The sequence below is a fragment of the Leuciscus leuciscus genome (assembly GCF_965113295.1).
Source record: "Leuciscus leuciscus genome assembly, chromosome: 24".
NCBI lineage: Eukaryota > Metazoa > Chordata > Actinopteri > Cypriniformes > Leuciscidae > Leuciscus > Leuciscus leuciscus.
The window spans coordinates 6,444,621-6,461,338 of record NC_138723.1 but is presented as its reverse complement, the minus strand read 5'-3'; the positions used below and the strand labels follow the sequence as shown (position 1 = coordinate 6,461,338).

Genomic DNA, 16,718 nt, shown 5'->3' with positions numbered 1-16,718 from the left:
CTCTTTGGGATGGCACCACGAGGCGTCGTTCACTTGCAGAATGCAAGCTTCTGGAGGGCGCATACGTCTGAACTAACGAGTTTAGGTATATTGGTGCAGAGCCAGTGGTTGTCTTGTAGGCAAACATCAGTGCCTTGAATTTGATGCGAGTGGCTATTGGTAGCCAGTGCAAACTGATGAAGAGAGTGACGTGGGCTTTCTTCGGCTCATTGAAGACCACCCTCGCTGCTGCATTCTAGATCAGTTGCAAAGGCTTGACAGTGCATGCCAGAAGGCTCGCTAAGAGAGCATTACAATAGTCCAGTCTGGAGAGAACAAGCACTTGGACAAGGAGTTGTGTGGCCTGCTCTGATAGGAAGGGTCTGATCTTCCTGATTTTGTATAAGGCAAATCTGCAGGACCGGGCCGTTGTAGTAATATGGTCTGTGAAGCTTAACTGATCATCAATCACATCTCCAAGATTCCTGGCTGACCTGGAAGGAGTTATGGTTGACGAACCTAGTTGAATGGAGAAGTTGTGCTGAAGTGTTGGGTTGGCTGAGAATACAAGCAGCTCTGTCTTAGCAAGGTTGAGTTGAAGGTGATGGTCCTTCATCCAGCAAGAAATGTCTGTCAGGCAGGCTGAGATGCGAGCAGCTACCGTCAGATCATCCGGCTGGAATGAGAGGTAGAGTTATCTCTAGAGGTTGTGTCATCAGCATAGCAGTGATAGGAAAAGCCATGTTTCTGAATGACAGATCCTAGTGATGACATGTAGATGGAGAAGAGCAGTGGTTCAAGCACTGATCCCTGAGGAACCCCAGTAGCAAGAAGTTGTGACTTAGAGACCTTTCCCTCCAAGACACCCTGAAGGACCTACCTGAGAGGTAAGATTTGAACCTTGATTTTGAATGTGCAGTTCCTGAGACACCCATCTTCATGAGGTTTGACAGGAGTATCTGGTGGTTGACTGTGTCAAACGCAGCAGACAAATCCAGCAGGATGAGTACAGAGGATTTGGAAGCTGCTCTTGCCAATCTCAGTGCTTCAGTAACCGAGAGCAGGGCAGTCTTGCCCTGTTTTGACTGGGATAGAAACCCAGCCAAAAGTGAGGTGAAGGGGTGGTGGAGGGATGCTGTGAAACTGTCATAGGACAGAGGTGAAGGAAGACTATATTTATATTGGCTTCCTCTTGTACTGATTGGTTGATTACCTGAACGTGCTCCTCCCGAACTCTGTTACATAAAACTTAATTTCACGAGTTCACACATAAATGAAATCAGATATAGTAATTTATGCATATTTGGTGTGATCCGGGATAGGGGTCAAAAAAGCCATGTAAGCGCAGGACAGCAATTGTAAAACGATGTGAAATTAACCCCCCAAAAAAGTGAAGGGCACGAGAAGGTATTTGCAAAACCACGCTTAACCTTTCGACCGAGAGGGCTCTCCCAGGGATCGGACGGGTAAGCCCTGCCAGCACTTGAACTGTAAGCTCTTGAGTACTGCGCGAGATTATACGAGCATGATTCAGGATTGAGTTTAGCCGTTCGACCGGGAGGGCCCTCGCAGTATCCGGCTGGAGCCTGGATGAAGTGCCCACGGCATCCCCGCCTGCAGTTGAACGGAGGTCGCCCACTGTATTTGGTTGGGAGGGCTCGACCAGCGCCTCGAAGGGGGCTGGGACACGGGAATAGACCCCTCGCTGCCAAACAAGCGGGGAGCCCTCACTGCGTGTGAACGGGGGTTGACTTTTGAACTCATTGACTCATTGAGTCAATTGAACTCATTGAACGGGGGTTGAACTCATTGACTTTTCTTTTTCTTTTTTAATGAATGAATGGTGCGCAGGTGATGGGAATGAACGATTTAATTAGTTACTGTAGGGCTTGGTGTCTGGATCTGATGTAGGTTTTGAAGGCTTCTGATGACCAATGACCAAGCGTTTGAATTTGATGTTGAGAAATACCTTTTTGGGCGACTGTGGTTTGCTGCACCAGTATGAAAAGAATGACTTTAAAATTGATTTGCTGCGATACCGGACTGGATGAGAACTGCATTAAGATATTTTTGGAACCAGAATCTTGTGGCTGGATGATTGTAGTCGTCTGCAAAGAGTGGATCGAGTGGGGATTGGAACATGGAACGTCTATATTGCAGGTAATTTATGAGAGAATGATACGGTTGAATGGGAGTTGGCAGATTGAAAATGTAAACGAAGTGACCTTTTTTTTAGCTCGATCGGTTTTACTTTGTTTAATGAAGAGAGATATGGTTTCGTTATCTACGATCTGTAAATCTGAAATTGTAGGGTGGATATTTGTGGCAAAGAAAGCCAGGATGAACATTGCTGTGCGGGCGGTGTAGGTGGAATGGTATCCGAGACAGAGTGTTGAAATACATTTGGTGAGTATGTCAATTGTAATAGGTTGTCTGGTATCCGGGCGGGTGGGATGGGATCTTTTAATTCCTTTGATGAGAAGTGAAGTTTGAGAGTTATTTATGGCGGGAGCAGGCTTACCGTAGGCTAATTTATGGAAAAATTGAATGCCGCTTAGATAGATTTTTATGGACCACCTTACTCTGTTAGGGTGAGATATGAAGGACGTAACAGATAAAAGAGAGAAATCGGGAAACGGCAGGTTGTGAGAGAGCTGAAATGTTTTGAAATATTTCCATGCTATGTAAAACGTTTTGAGGGTTCTAGGTGAAACTGCTTGGAGGATGGAATTGATAGGAATGTCCAGAAGGGATTTTAGAGAATGATTTATTATGGGAAGATCAGCTGAGAATAATGATGTACTGAGGTTGGAATTGGATCCGCTTCTGGCGCCAGCATCCTGATTTTCTGAAAAGAGAAACGGGAGAGAGTCAATGATTTGATTTTGTGAGCCTGGAACGTGTTTGGCAGTTATTATAAACTGATCGCAAGCGGAGATCCTGAGGAGTTGCATTAACGCAGGTGAGCGAGAACGGCCTTTGTTAATGCAGTGCACAGTTGTTTCGTTGTCGCAATGGACCAGAATGCTTTTAGTTGACCGCTCTTTCCCCCATAGGGAAGCTGCAACGATGATTGCATTGAGCTCAAAAAGGGCAGAGGATGCTGAGGACTGAGGTGTGTCTAGGAGCTGGTGGGGCCAGGGAGACACGAACCAGCATCCTTGGTAAAATCCCCCGAAGCCAATTTAGGGTCTGCGTCAGTGAACGGTTAAATATCAAGGGGGAGAGAGATGTAGTTGTCGTAGAAAAAAGTTAAGTCATTCCACTGGTTAAGGAAAGTTATCCATAAGCTTAACTCGTTTTTGCACTCACAAGATAAAATAATTTGGTCTTCAAGCACGTGAACGGATAACGCGAGGGCGAGGAGATGCGCGATAAAAGGGCGGCCTTGCGGAATTATGCGCATAGCATAGTTTAGGTGGCCAAGCAGCAAGAGGAGTTCACGTTTGGAACAATTTGGGCAGTCTATGGGTACGTTTACACGATAACGATATGCTTAAAACTGAGAAGTTTTTCCTTTGTCAAAACGATCCCCATTCACACGGATCTGCGAAAACGACTAAAAACTTTGTATTCTGCTGCCAGGCCATTAGATGGCGATGAAACACTATAGACTGAACATGTAATATGCATGTGCATGACGTCATCGTCTTCACAGATTCACGTTTTTATTGTTTACAAAGAGAATGTTTTCAAAAACTTGCACTTTGAAACCCGTTTTCAAAACTTTGCGTTTTCAGGCACCCAAAACGCCATTGTCGTGTAAACGAACGGCCAAAATACATATGAAGTTTTACGTTTTTAGTTGAAAACAGTGTTGTGTAAACAGCCCCTATGAGATTGGATGCAATCAAAATTATTCTAAACTTAATGGTTGTGGTTGGACCCATTGTTTTCTCCTGAGCTATCGGGATCCCTAAGCTCTGCGAAAACCTTTTGCACCATGAAGAGGTATGCTGCAAGGATGGCATCGTGTGGTGAAATGATTAAGAAATCATCGAGCAAATGGAGAAGGTAAGGAATTGTGTAATTATTGGATAGAATCCAACATATGGCTTCGGATAGTGTGTCGAAAATTTTGAGGCTGAAAGTTAAACGCACGGCAAAGAACACCTTTTTGCGCCAGCTCATGCCAAATAAATGGCATGAATCCGGGTGGATTGGCATTACTTTGAAAGCCGAAGTGATGTCCACTTTTGCCAACCATGCACTGTGGCCAGCGATTTTGATCATCGTTATGGCTTGTTTGATATCATGGTAATGAAGAGAATATTCTTCGAGTGGAATAAGACTATTGATGCTTGGAAATGGGGAGTTGTGAGGGGCTGAGAGATCAATTATCATGCACTTTTCCCCTGAATATTTTCTGGTAGGTGTTTCGAAGGGACCGAAAATGTTCAAACGGGGGTGTTTGGAAGGGACCGATCATCAAACCTGATTCGATTTCTTTTTTGATCAGTTCGTCTACTACTTCAGGCTCTGTTAGAGAGGATTGAAGATTATTGCAGATGATGTTCTGAGTGGGCTGACATTCAAAACCGTGTTTGAGACCAGACAGCATATAATTTGTAAAGTTAACGTCGGGGTGATGAGATAATTTGTCAGCTAGATAAAAAAGATGAAGTCAAGAGATTGTTTTTTGCATTTTTATTTACATACTTCTGTACTGGACATCTGCAAATTGTTGAACAGGTTTACCTAATAAAGTGGTCAGTGTGTGTGTTAGAGAGAGAGAGAGAGAGAGAGAGAGAGAGAGAGAGACAGAGAGAGAGAGACAGAGAGAGAGAGAGAGAGAGAGACAGTAAGACACAATCCATGCAAACTAAAAGGTGATAACTACTGAAACTAGTAGAAATAATGTGCCTGAAGAAAAGGTGGTGTAATTTCTCTTCATTTTGGCAGAACCGACTGAATTAAGTCAGACTCAGTGACGCTTAAACTTCAGGATATTCTAAGTTCTATGCATAACAAAACCTGTCAAAACAAACACCACTTCAGAAGTGATAATTAGCAGATTGCATATAGTGGGTTGTACGCACTCAGAATAATATTTTCTAATGCAAATAACCATAAAAGGCAAAATCGCAGAGGATGGGGACATAAACAGTCACTTTGGGAAATTTCACTCTCCAGCTTAAAATAAATCAGTACATACGGGCCAGTGAGCAACAGGTGGGTCCTTCCATACAAAGGCGACTTGAATGCAAAGGCTGTGTCTGTCATGCTATTGCTATGAGTGCTCCCTCAGGCGTGCGTTTCTGAGTGCCGTCCAAGTCACATAGAGAAACACATAACTTCTCACACTGACTTTCAATAAATATGATTTAGCAATTTATATTCAGCAGTTAAAGTGGATTCATAACACGAGTCCAAAAGGAATTGTGTGAAATTTGCAAATACCACTAAAACAAGTCTAATAAATAAACTTCAAAAGTGAAGTGAGGCATTTTTTTTATATTAAGTTATTTATCATGCAGTGTAGATCATATATTGAATGCTGCTTGTGATATCAGCACAGACACTGTGATAGGGATATTAATATTTCCTTCAATTACATTCATGCCATGAATTGTTCATGCTAAATCATATTATGAGCTCTGAATTTTGGCAGAACAAACATACAAACTACATGTTCCCGTATATAAAAATGGCATTATTGGTATTTTCTGGGCACTTTCTGTACCTCATCCCCCTCATATCACTGTAAGCATATCCAGCAGCTGGTCCTGTCTATCTTCAGCTATCCGCACGAGCACAGTGACTCGAACAGATCGCAGGCCTGTCTGCAGCACACACACACACACACACACACATACTGTACTATCTGCAGGGACTTCATTTCACAGCTTTGATATGAGGCTGACAAATGGATTTTAAAGCTGATTCGAAGCAGAACGTTCTAAGGTGAACATGAAGGTCCTCAAAAACATTCCACTGATACTTGTTCTGGCATATTTCAGCCTGAGTGAAGGGATCCAGAGAGGTGAGTCATGGCTTCTCATTGTGAAGAACTAACTTGTGTTGTGTAAGCATTGACCACATGGTGAACTAAGGCAGTTTGTTGATTATTGAGAAATTAGGATTAAAGATTTGTTGAAGTGTGGGCACACTAAATGTGAAAATACTCTTTGGTATGCTCTTCTCAAATCAAGCTGAATAACATGGAGTTAATATATATATATATATATATATATATATATATATATATATATATATATATATATATATATATATATATATATATATATATATATATCAATCATTTAATATGTACTTTTTTTTTATTACTTTTTTAGAATCAATTTTGTATTAACCAGGTTAAAAGTTTATTATGTAAACTGTTTATTGTCACACCAAATTAGGTATTTGTCACAATAGAACCACAATAGAATAATTAAATAGCTTATTATTAGGGGGTATTATGTTTTTTGTTTTGTTTTTTTGACAATGACACAATTCAGCCAAATACACTATACAAATAGATGATCAATACGTTATTAAAACGTGTTTTTACATTGCTTTAAATAAGTTAAGCAATTTTCAACTTTTTCCTATAAGTTATACAAGATTCAACTCATTCAACTCAAGATTCAAGTCAGTTTAATGTAATTTAAGTTGAAATTACTTAAACATCTAAGTTGATTGTACTTAAAAATTTAAGGAAGCAACATTTTTTTTAAAGTGTGTGAAATGCACATAAACATAGAAAGCACTACATGAGATATTCAATGCATGTCAATATTTACAGTAATGGATGAAGTGTCAAAAGATTGTTATGAAAGGAGCTGTTTTTGACTCAACCACTGTGCCTTGCTACAACATGTGCTGCTGTATTAATAATAGCCGTATCAATGGCCATTCATAACAAATACTTTGTGTCATCATAGATTAAAGCAGAGGACGAAAGCTTCCAGCATGTTCTTTCCACAATATACACACCAAACCCTGTTCAAGCGCTTCAGACCTTTCATTTTCAAATCAAGTCAAAGAAAACTTTCTCACATTTTTCTTTGCACCCACAATGAATAAACATTTATTATAGTCTGGTTTTCCTGACCGTTTGAGAGAAACCATTACATACAGAGCAGAACTGTAGAATCATTTCAATGTTTAACAGTATCAATCTCAGAATCATTGACAGATGGGTGTAATTATCGATTTGTGTAATTATGATTTAAATAGTGAGGTCACGTCAAGCCTGAGCTATAATTTGTGACATATGACTTCTGGTGAACCTTAAAGCACAGAGCTTTGAACCTCAATGTCTTCCAACTGGAAATGTTTATGATGATTTTGGATTCCAGATGGGGAAGATACACTGTACGCCCAAAGTTTTTCTTCCTAAGATACATTCATGCGGTTACTAATCGACATCTTAAAATAACTTATGAGGTCATAAGGAAGGCATATTGGTTTTGGACAGCATGCTAAAATCAATTGTTCTACTTAGAGCAAACACAGTGACACCTTGGAATAATTTGTTGGAAAATATTGATTGAGATTGTTTGAGTGTGGCATTGCTAGGTAATGTATTGGATGCATGTGGAATGCTATGCTTTCCAGATCTGGAATGTGTATTTCATATAGCCAGAAACACAGTGGCGGAAATTTTATTTTCTTCCAATCGAACGTATAAAAGATGTAGCACACGATTACTTAAAATTGACCAAAAATAGAAAGTTTACTCTGACTTTCTAAAGCAATGGTTCTCAACAGGGAATACCATTATACCATTATCCCTATACCACACTTTTTGAATAATTGAAGAACAAATATACTACACAAAACCAGTGCTATTTTTATTTTTTTTTATTTTTTTTTGGTAACAATGCCATTTACTGACAAAACTCATATATGTAAAAATATATTTTAAGTCTTAATTAGTTGCTGGTCTGTTCTGAATCAAATTGATCAAATAAAAAAAAAATTACATTGAATTGGGCATAGTTGGATACATTGTCTAAAATAGAAGAAAACATTCCTCATATCTTTTTGTTGTCGACGGCAAAAGTTGCATCTAATCAAACTTTATCTTATTTTGGCACAAATTAATTTGTTCCTTGGTACATTGACATACATTCATCCAAACAAACCATGAACTATGAAATGTCAAAGGAAATAAGACCCAGCCTGCATTAATTGTAGGTTACATTCAGTAGCGTCGCCACTTAATGTCCACTTGGATCCTGGAACAAAATCAGCTGAGAACCACTGCCATAATAGATGATGCCAAAATGCTATGCGATCAGATGGTTAGGTATAAATTTGATATTGACGTACACACTACCTCAAATTAAATTAATCAAATGAATAGCATCAGTAGCTGTTCCACACCTCATCTGGCTGTCAGTGTCCTGCGGAAGGAAAACCAATGTTCCTTCTCACCCTTTGCATACAGTATCTCTTTCTTGGGATCACACCAAATGTCATTCACACAGTAAGGTACCGGTGAGACTGGACAATGCTGATGTTCAACACAACTGGAAGCAGTGATAAAAACTGCAGCAAAAGTAACCAAGACTAACATTCATGGCTCAAGAAATCCTTAATGAAGACCTTTTATGCACTTTCTCAAAGTATTGGTGTTTTTGGGCTCTAATAGAACACATTATTTCCCCCCCACATTTGACATTGTTGCAGCACCTCTCTTCCCAGTCTGACTTTAACGCTCTGTCTTTTATGGTCCGTCGTTACCAACAGATTTTAACAGTTGTGACCATAGTTGGCTAACGGGGAAACACAGCCCTGTTTAGTTCCTGTCTCAATAAAGCCCTTCTTTCTGAAAAGTACAATGTGCTCTGATTGGTCGGCTGGACCAGTGTGTTGTGAGTTACTAACGCAACTCAAGCAGGCCACGCCCCTTTATTTTGCATGTGCCTTGGACAGGAATTATTTAAATTAAGAATATTGTGACACGTTTGTTCCCGGAAGAAAACTCAAGACTACAATGGTGGCGTTTCAGGGAGTTCAGAAACACTGACACTGATATAGAGAATAACTCCCACTGGAGGGACTTTGTGCTTTAAGACCTTTTTCATCCACAAACATCAACATTACACACTAAAGAAAGATGAACATGTAAAATAGCATAATCGTTCATCTTCATAATAGTTGATCAAGACTTTCCCCGAACTAGTTATCGTGGAAGTAAAATTTGATTTTATATAGGCCTATGACCTTTTCTTAAATGGAAGAAAAAAATAATAGTTCATTGAAGTAATTTGTTTACATCAAAATGGATAAGCAAAGAGTGAGGCTGTTACACAAAACCCTAAGCAGCATCTTAAGTTGCTAACAGGTCAGGGATGATGATGTCCTTGGATGCTCTTGCGAGGAACAGGTGATATATCCGCTGATTCACACTTGGGGAATTGGCAGGTTGTGTCCTGCGGAGTGTTAATGCATCCCCGTGAGAAAACGCAGCCGACAGCAAACAAGGTTTGCATAGTCATGGTGTAAATGAACGAGGCTCCAGCTTCACCGCTATCACTCATCTGCATACAAGACAGAGAAGACCTTAAAAAGACAAGAACTTTGCATTCTCTCCTGAAAAAAAAAATAAAAAAAATAGTTTGAACCGACCTAAAGTGCTCAGCTGGTCTCCCGGAATGGTTTTAGAGGAGTTTTGTGCAGTTGACAGCAGAAATTAATGTGAGGCCAGCAGGCCGACAAGTTTAATCCTGGTTTTGCTAGTTAGCTAGGCCCTGTTAGCCTCTGCTAAGATGACGTACCTACACAGTCTGGTTCCCAAACACATCTTTCTCCACGGATGACAATTCAAGGAAATATGCCATGACAGTAACACAACTGTCCGATGGTCCACTTTAGATGTTCTACGAACTATAAGTAATTTTGCAACTATGCTATTATGTCAAATAGCAGTCATCAGAGTATTAGTAGACTGTCTGCTTAATATCTGCTAACACTCTATTGTGATGCTCCTCAACAGACATTATACTGACTATAAGTAACTTTGAAACTACATGTCAACTAATTCTCCCAACCTGAAAATTAAAATCTAACGCTAACCTCACTACGATCTACTAATACTCTAATGAGAGTTAGTTGGCATGTTGTTGCAAAGTTATTTACAATCAGTAGAATTGTCCAAAGTGGATCATCAAAATAAAGTGTAACCAACTAACATTAAATCCAAGTGACTGAAAGAGCAAAACAGTGTTATTTTTTAAATATTAAAAATCATTATTTCAATCGTTAGTTGAAATAAATAAAAAAAATTATAAGATTAGAAACTAGAAATGTTGTTTTGGCAACTAACTAAAATAATTTTAAATTGAAAGAGTCTACTAAAATTACTAAAATTAATTCAACTGAAATAAAAATAAATTCAAGCTGAATAGATATATAAACCAGCAAAAATAAGTAAATAAAAATGACTTATAAAAGTTACCTAAAATGTAGTCTTGGCAATTATCTGAAATAAGTTTTAATTGAAGTACTACAATTACTACACTGTAAAAAAAAAAGTATGAAAAAAGTAACTCAATAAGTTATGACAACATGTTTTTGCATTGCTTTAACTCATCAAAATAAGTTAACAAGATTAAACTCATTTTTTTAAGTCAGTTTAATGTAATTTAAGTTGAAATGACTTAAACATCCAAATTGATTGTACTTAAAAATGAAAGGCAGCTACTTTTTTTTTTACAGTGTAAAAACTAAATTACTAAAATATTAGCAATTTTATATGAAAATAAAATATAAAAGCGAATTAAAATATATTAATAAATACGATAACAGTATATAAATAATACTCCAATCAAAACACTCACCCAGCTAATAAGGTGCTGAGACCTGTTTCTCTAGTCAGACAATACAAAAGGTCTGCTCTATAAATAATAATAAAAAATAATTTATTGACTTAAAAGAGGAGATACAAGGACAAACATTTCAGCTGTTCTGCCTTCACAATTTACTCAGTGATTATATTAAGAACATTAAAGATCATCAGGTGATAATCAAGTATCTTAATTGATTGATTCACAGTTCAACTCCTCTGAAACAACAGATACATGCAATGGGAACAAAGACACGTCAATCAATACATGCCGTTCATATTGCACCCAAAGAGAGAAAGAGAGAGGGGAAGTTAGCACATTGTTCTCTCTCTAATAATATAACAAATCTGAAATTAGCACAAGCGTCATATATGTGACATGTGGACCTGTGATAATTACATTAGTGAGCACAGTATAGCGCATCCATTTTGGTCCAGTTTCTGAATGTGAGAGGAGCGTATGACCTTGAATGGGGAGATTTGGAAAACTAATACAGTTTTGTTTGTTTTGTTTTTTTCCCGGGAAATTCTGGCGGGTTAAGCTATCCCTATTTATCTTGTCGTATTTCCCTTTGAAGAAACTAATCTTTGAAGAAAAACAAAAAAAAAGCAAGTGCGATTGCAAAAGAAATGAGAAGACGAGAAGTTCCTGGAGTTGATGTGTCTTGACGTAACAGTGCCAGACTAAACAATAAAACTCCAGCTAAAACATTTATTACAAGACAGACAGGGAAGTACAATAAACTGACCACAGACTTTACAGTGAATGTTTAATGCTGTTTTAATGACTCTTAAAACAAATATTATGTAACATAAAGAGTAAACATTTCAGAACTCGAACTGTGATATCCAGAAGCATACATTTTAAGTTTACGTAGAATGGCTTTAACAAGAACAATAAAGGGCTGATCTTGCTGTAATTAAAATTAGACTAAATATTACTTTGTGAACCTAAACTTCATGTAATACATTCTGTTCCAAAACCTGAGCTGTCTACTTGCATAAATAGGCAGCATGAAATGAAATGGACCCTTATTAGTGACTTCAACTCCACGTGACAAACACATAGCAGTACTCACGGAGAGACTTGACACAACTCATTTCAACAGTCTGGTGTTAGTTAACATGTTACTAGGCTGAAAACTTAGTACTTGTGAACTTAAACATACATAACACACACATGTTAGTTTCTAATACTATTTTGTTAATATTTTACACATTAAATTCACTATGAGCATGTTTAGAATCAGAATTGCTCTCAAAAGCCCCATTACAAAAAGTGTGCTATTATTATACTTCTTTTTAACTCAAAATGAGAAAAAATACTTTGTCTACTTTTTATGTACTTCTCAGAAATATACTTAGAATTATACTTAAGTATGCTTGACTTATACTGACAGAAATCTGATATATTTGACTTATACAATACTCAATATTTTGATCAAGATATACTTAAAAGTATAATTAAGTATTCTAAGTATACTTGGCTTGTTGTTGTGTTTACTGAGAGGTGTAAGAAAAAAACAATAATGCTTAAAAAAGATATATATATATATATATTTATTTATTAATTTTTTTATTTTTTTATTTTTTTAGAAAACGACTTAATAGCCATTAATGTCATTTTGCTCCTTAAGTTAATGTATCTTGATTAGTAATGTTTAGATATTTGTATTTTAAAACAAGACAAAACTAAGTCTTGAAAATCTGAAGCATGTGTGCCTGAGCACCAATGAGATTGGCCTTTGAAGTAGTCAGGTGACGACCTATGAGTAGTGATGTGACATTTGAAACGAGGCGTCGGAGCTTGTGTCGAGAAAAAATGGGCGTGCCAGATGAAGCCGCGATTCGAGGCTTGTGTTGTTAACGTGAAAATCACGTGACTGATGACAAACGAGGCCTCGGTTTGTGTGGATACGTCATCGGTTTGGTCTGAGTGTCGCTTCTGGATAAAAGGTGGTTCGAAACTCGCCCCACCTTGTGGGTGTTGTCAGCAGTAGTAAAAGCAGATGTAGTGTTAAAGAGTCAGAGAGTTAGATAACTATCATTGTCATTGTCGTTATGTGTCATATATGTGTTAGGGCTATATATTATTACATTATCAGGTTAGAATAGTTATAGTATATTGTTATTATTAATTATAGTAGGCTTAGCTATATTATAGTCTTGTTATATTAATTAGATAAGATTATTTGGATTGCTCTGGATTTTTTTATTTGGATTGTCCTTTTGGATTTGTTTGGGTTAGGGTTAGAGATAGCCTGGCAAGCCAGACCTACATCAAGATGTTAGGTCTGGAAACTCACCATAGACACGGCTCAATCCGAGAGGCGGGATAAACGGCTGTCTTTCAAATTCCCTCTGCACGCAATAGGACAGCGCTTCAACCAACCAGAGCGTTTTCCCAACAGCGGAGCTAACGTTAGTTGATAGATTCAACTTTTGCCATATCTGGCCGGCAAAACGACGAACACATCTTCCTTTTTTTAAGAATGACTTAAGTGCCGTTCTTTGCTCTTTTCTCAAAGAAAAACTTAACTCCAAGTCCTCCAGAGTCGCAGCCAAAGCCGATTTGAAAGATGTTCGCCAGCAGCCGTCATTCTTTGTTTTCAAGTAGCAGCCAGGTAACCGTCGCAACTCTGTCGTCATATGTTAAGCCCACCCCGCCTACTCTATACGTGACGTGATTGGCCTGACCCAATTTAGGTTTTTGCAGCTCGAAAGTCTATGGAGAGTTGCTAGACTGCCCTGGCTGCAAAATACATGTGGTTGCAGGAAGGCAGACGGAGATGAAGATATATTTCCACAAACGAAAGTTTAATATAATAAATCACAAGACAGCAGATCAGGTAGCAAGTTAGCAACACACACTAAATATAACGGAGATCGGACGGAGACTGACAGAACTTAAATACAAACACAGATGACACTGATTAACTAAACACAGGTGATACAGCTGAACTAAATGACAGTAACCATAGAAACGAAGGCATGGCAGGAAAAGAACAAAGGAAAATTGGAACCAATCAAAACACAAACTTAAAGTCCAAACAAGCACTGACACGTGACAGTTATCAGGTTCTAATGGTCTGAAGGAAGACGCCCAGGTGTGTGTGCAGTATGGCAAAGTGACGCAGTGTCTCGTTCCCTTTCTCATGGAACTAGGGTTGCACCCTCAGCCTTATCATGAAGCTGAAGTGGGCAGCAGAGGACTATATAATTCGCACCCCGTCTCGCAGACCCTAAAAGCAACCCAAACTAGGGTAACGTACAATGGAACTCCATGGGCAGGAGAGAACAACTTATATCTCTCTCACTTCCTGCTCAACCATCAGTCCTCCTAAGAGGAGACGTACGAGAACTTCAGAGGATCTTGCCCAGAAGGGCAGCTGATGACAAATGGAGCTGAATGTCAAGTCAACATCCTCACACCTCAACTTCAAACACATCCGACTCCATTATTACATTATCAGGCAGACCGGAAAAGATAGGGGGCTTCTCAAGTCCATCCCTGGAACTCCCAAGATAAGACTGATAAAGGGAAATTCCCGTCCCAGATCTGTCCGCTAACTTAACCTGCGATCCCAGCAATCTTAATCTTCGAGCTGTCAGCCACGGGTGCAGATGCCAGGCTCCCATCATCATTATAGGGTTAGTTCACCCAAAAAAGAAAATTCTGTCATTAATTACTCACCCATGTCGTTCCAAATATGTAAGACCTTCATTCATCTTGGGAAATCTGAGAGCTTTCTGTTTGTTGAAATTGGTTTCGTGCACAAAAAGTATTCTTGTTGCTTCATAACATTGATGTTGAACCAGTGTAGTCACATGGACTATTTAAACTATGTCTTTACTACCTTTCTGGGCATTGAAAGTGGTGATTAAGTTGCAGTCTATGGGGGTGTTAGGAGTCAATCTGACGCAGAGTTGAGTTCTTTCGGAAGGGAACATGGTTTAACGCCACACACACACACACACACACACACACACACACACACACACACACACACACACACACACACACACACACACACACACACACACACACACACACACACACACACACACACACACACACACACACACACACACACACACACACACACACACACTCACACACACACAAACAACATCAATGTAATTACAATGTTACCTTTAAAAACGTTTTTGTTAGTGTAACGAGACCTAACCTCCACTCTGCCCTCAGTCACTGAAGGGATGTGTTTCTTATCAGTTGGATTTATTCTTAGGATAACATTCTCACAGTTATTTCCATCAGAAGCTTGCTCTCCCTCCATCACCCTCTCTGAGGTCAGCTGTGCGCCGTGTTCAGAATGTCAAATATTTTGTTGTGAAAAGATAGTTTCACAACACTTACAATGTCTGATTTATTACTATTTAGGGTCAAATTATAAAAAGCATGTCTTGTAAGCCTGTCCTATTTTCATAACACGATTACTGAAGGGTCAATAAAAACACATTAAACACACACAATTGTTACACATTACATTTTCTTACAATAGTAACAGTAAATTATGAATAATTACATGAAACTAACCATGAACCTAAACCTATAGTGAGTGCATGTTATTAATTAATATTACTTAGTACTTAAGTCTGTAACACTGTAACAATTGTAACCAAAGACCTCTTTGTATACAGTAATTTAACATTTCATTATGATTTGTTGATGCAAATATATCTTTCCTTCTCTATTTTAGCACCCAGAATCACAACATTGCTTGAGACAGTGGATGCCTCTCTGGATCATAATGCTACTTTCATATGTGAGGTTGATTCATACCCTCAAGCCGATATCTCATGGACACGGAATAATTACCCAATACGGTTAGAACTTCCTTCATACATTTGATTATTATCCTATGCCATCCGTAAAGTTAATAATAATAATAATAATAATTCTCCAAAATAAACTGGTTTAGAGGTTTCAGAAGAGACCTTGGCAAAGATCCACACCAATGTTTTGTGAAGTACGTTCAACATTTACTTTTTGAATGCAGGTATTACGATTCCAGATACATTATACGAGAAAATGGCCAAATGCTGATCATTCCCAATGTAAAGGATCTGGACAACGGAGAATACTGCTGCATTGCTAACAATGGAGTTGGAGAACCAGCCAAGAGCTGTGGAGCTTTACAGCTGAAGATGAGTATGTTCAAATACTCTCATAACTCATACCATAACTACTTAGAGCACTGCTTATTCAATGCTTGATTTATGAATAATCCACATTTTAGGAGGACATGTTTGAATTTTAAAATTATAATAGAATATCCAAATTAAGATTTTATCTGTTGCTTTTTATGCATTGCTTTGAGTTAAGTATGAGGATGAACTTTTATTATTTTTTCAGAGCCCCAAATCAAAAGACATCCTACTAACATGACATTGGTTGTGGAGTCCAAAGCAGTGTTGCCATGTTTAACATTAGGATATCCCAAACCAGAAATATCCTGGATTAAAGAAGATGATTTGATTAAGGTAAATGGAACAACTTGTCTTTCTTCTTAACATACAATTTTCTTCTCAGTATTAATGCATTGGATCCATATTAACATGGTTTTCAAGCATTGTGTGTTTTCTGAACATCTCCATCATTCATGTGTCCTGTAGGTTAATAGTCGTATATCAGTTTTGGAATCTGGCTCCCTAAAAATTAACAACATCAAGAAAGAGGATGCTGGGCTGTATCGCTGTGTGGCCAGAAACAGTTTTGGAATTGCTTACTCCAAACCAGTCACTATTGAAGTACAGGGTATGTCATAAAATAGCTTTGATCCTCATTCAAGTATTATTGTACTCTTCAGATTTTCTAATGCAATAACATTCAGGAAATGTAATTATGACTTAAGTGTCCAAATACTTTTTGGGTCACTTTATGTTTATAAGTCAATGATATAATGCTGGCTTCTATTTT

General features: G+C 38.3%; 1 protein-coding gene across 1 annotated transcript in view; it reads left to right on the top strand.

The window, feature by feature from the left end:
- Nucleotides 1–5,716: 5,716 nt before the first annotated feature.
- musk (muscle, skeletal, receptor tyrosine kinase) overlaps nt 5,717–16,718 on the top strand; it is a 33,291-nt gene continuing 22,289 nt past the window's right edge. The window contains exons 1-5 of the mRNA XM_082157662.1: nt 5,717–5,962; nt 15,499–15,625; nt 15,799–15,950; nt 16,155–16,282; nt 16,415–16,556. Of these exons, the coding sequence (XP_082013788.1) occupies nt 5,890–5,962; nt 15,499–15,625; nt 15,799–15,950; nt 16,155–16,282; nt 16,415–16,556 (622 nt within the window). The 5' untranslated portion in view covers nt 5,717–5,889. The remainder of the gene's footprint in view (nt 5,963–15,498; nt 15,626–15,798; nt 15,951–16,154; nt 16,283–16,414; nt 16,557–16,718) is intronic.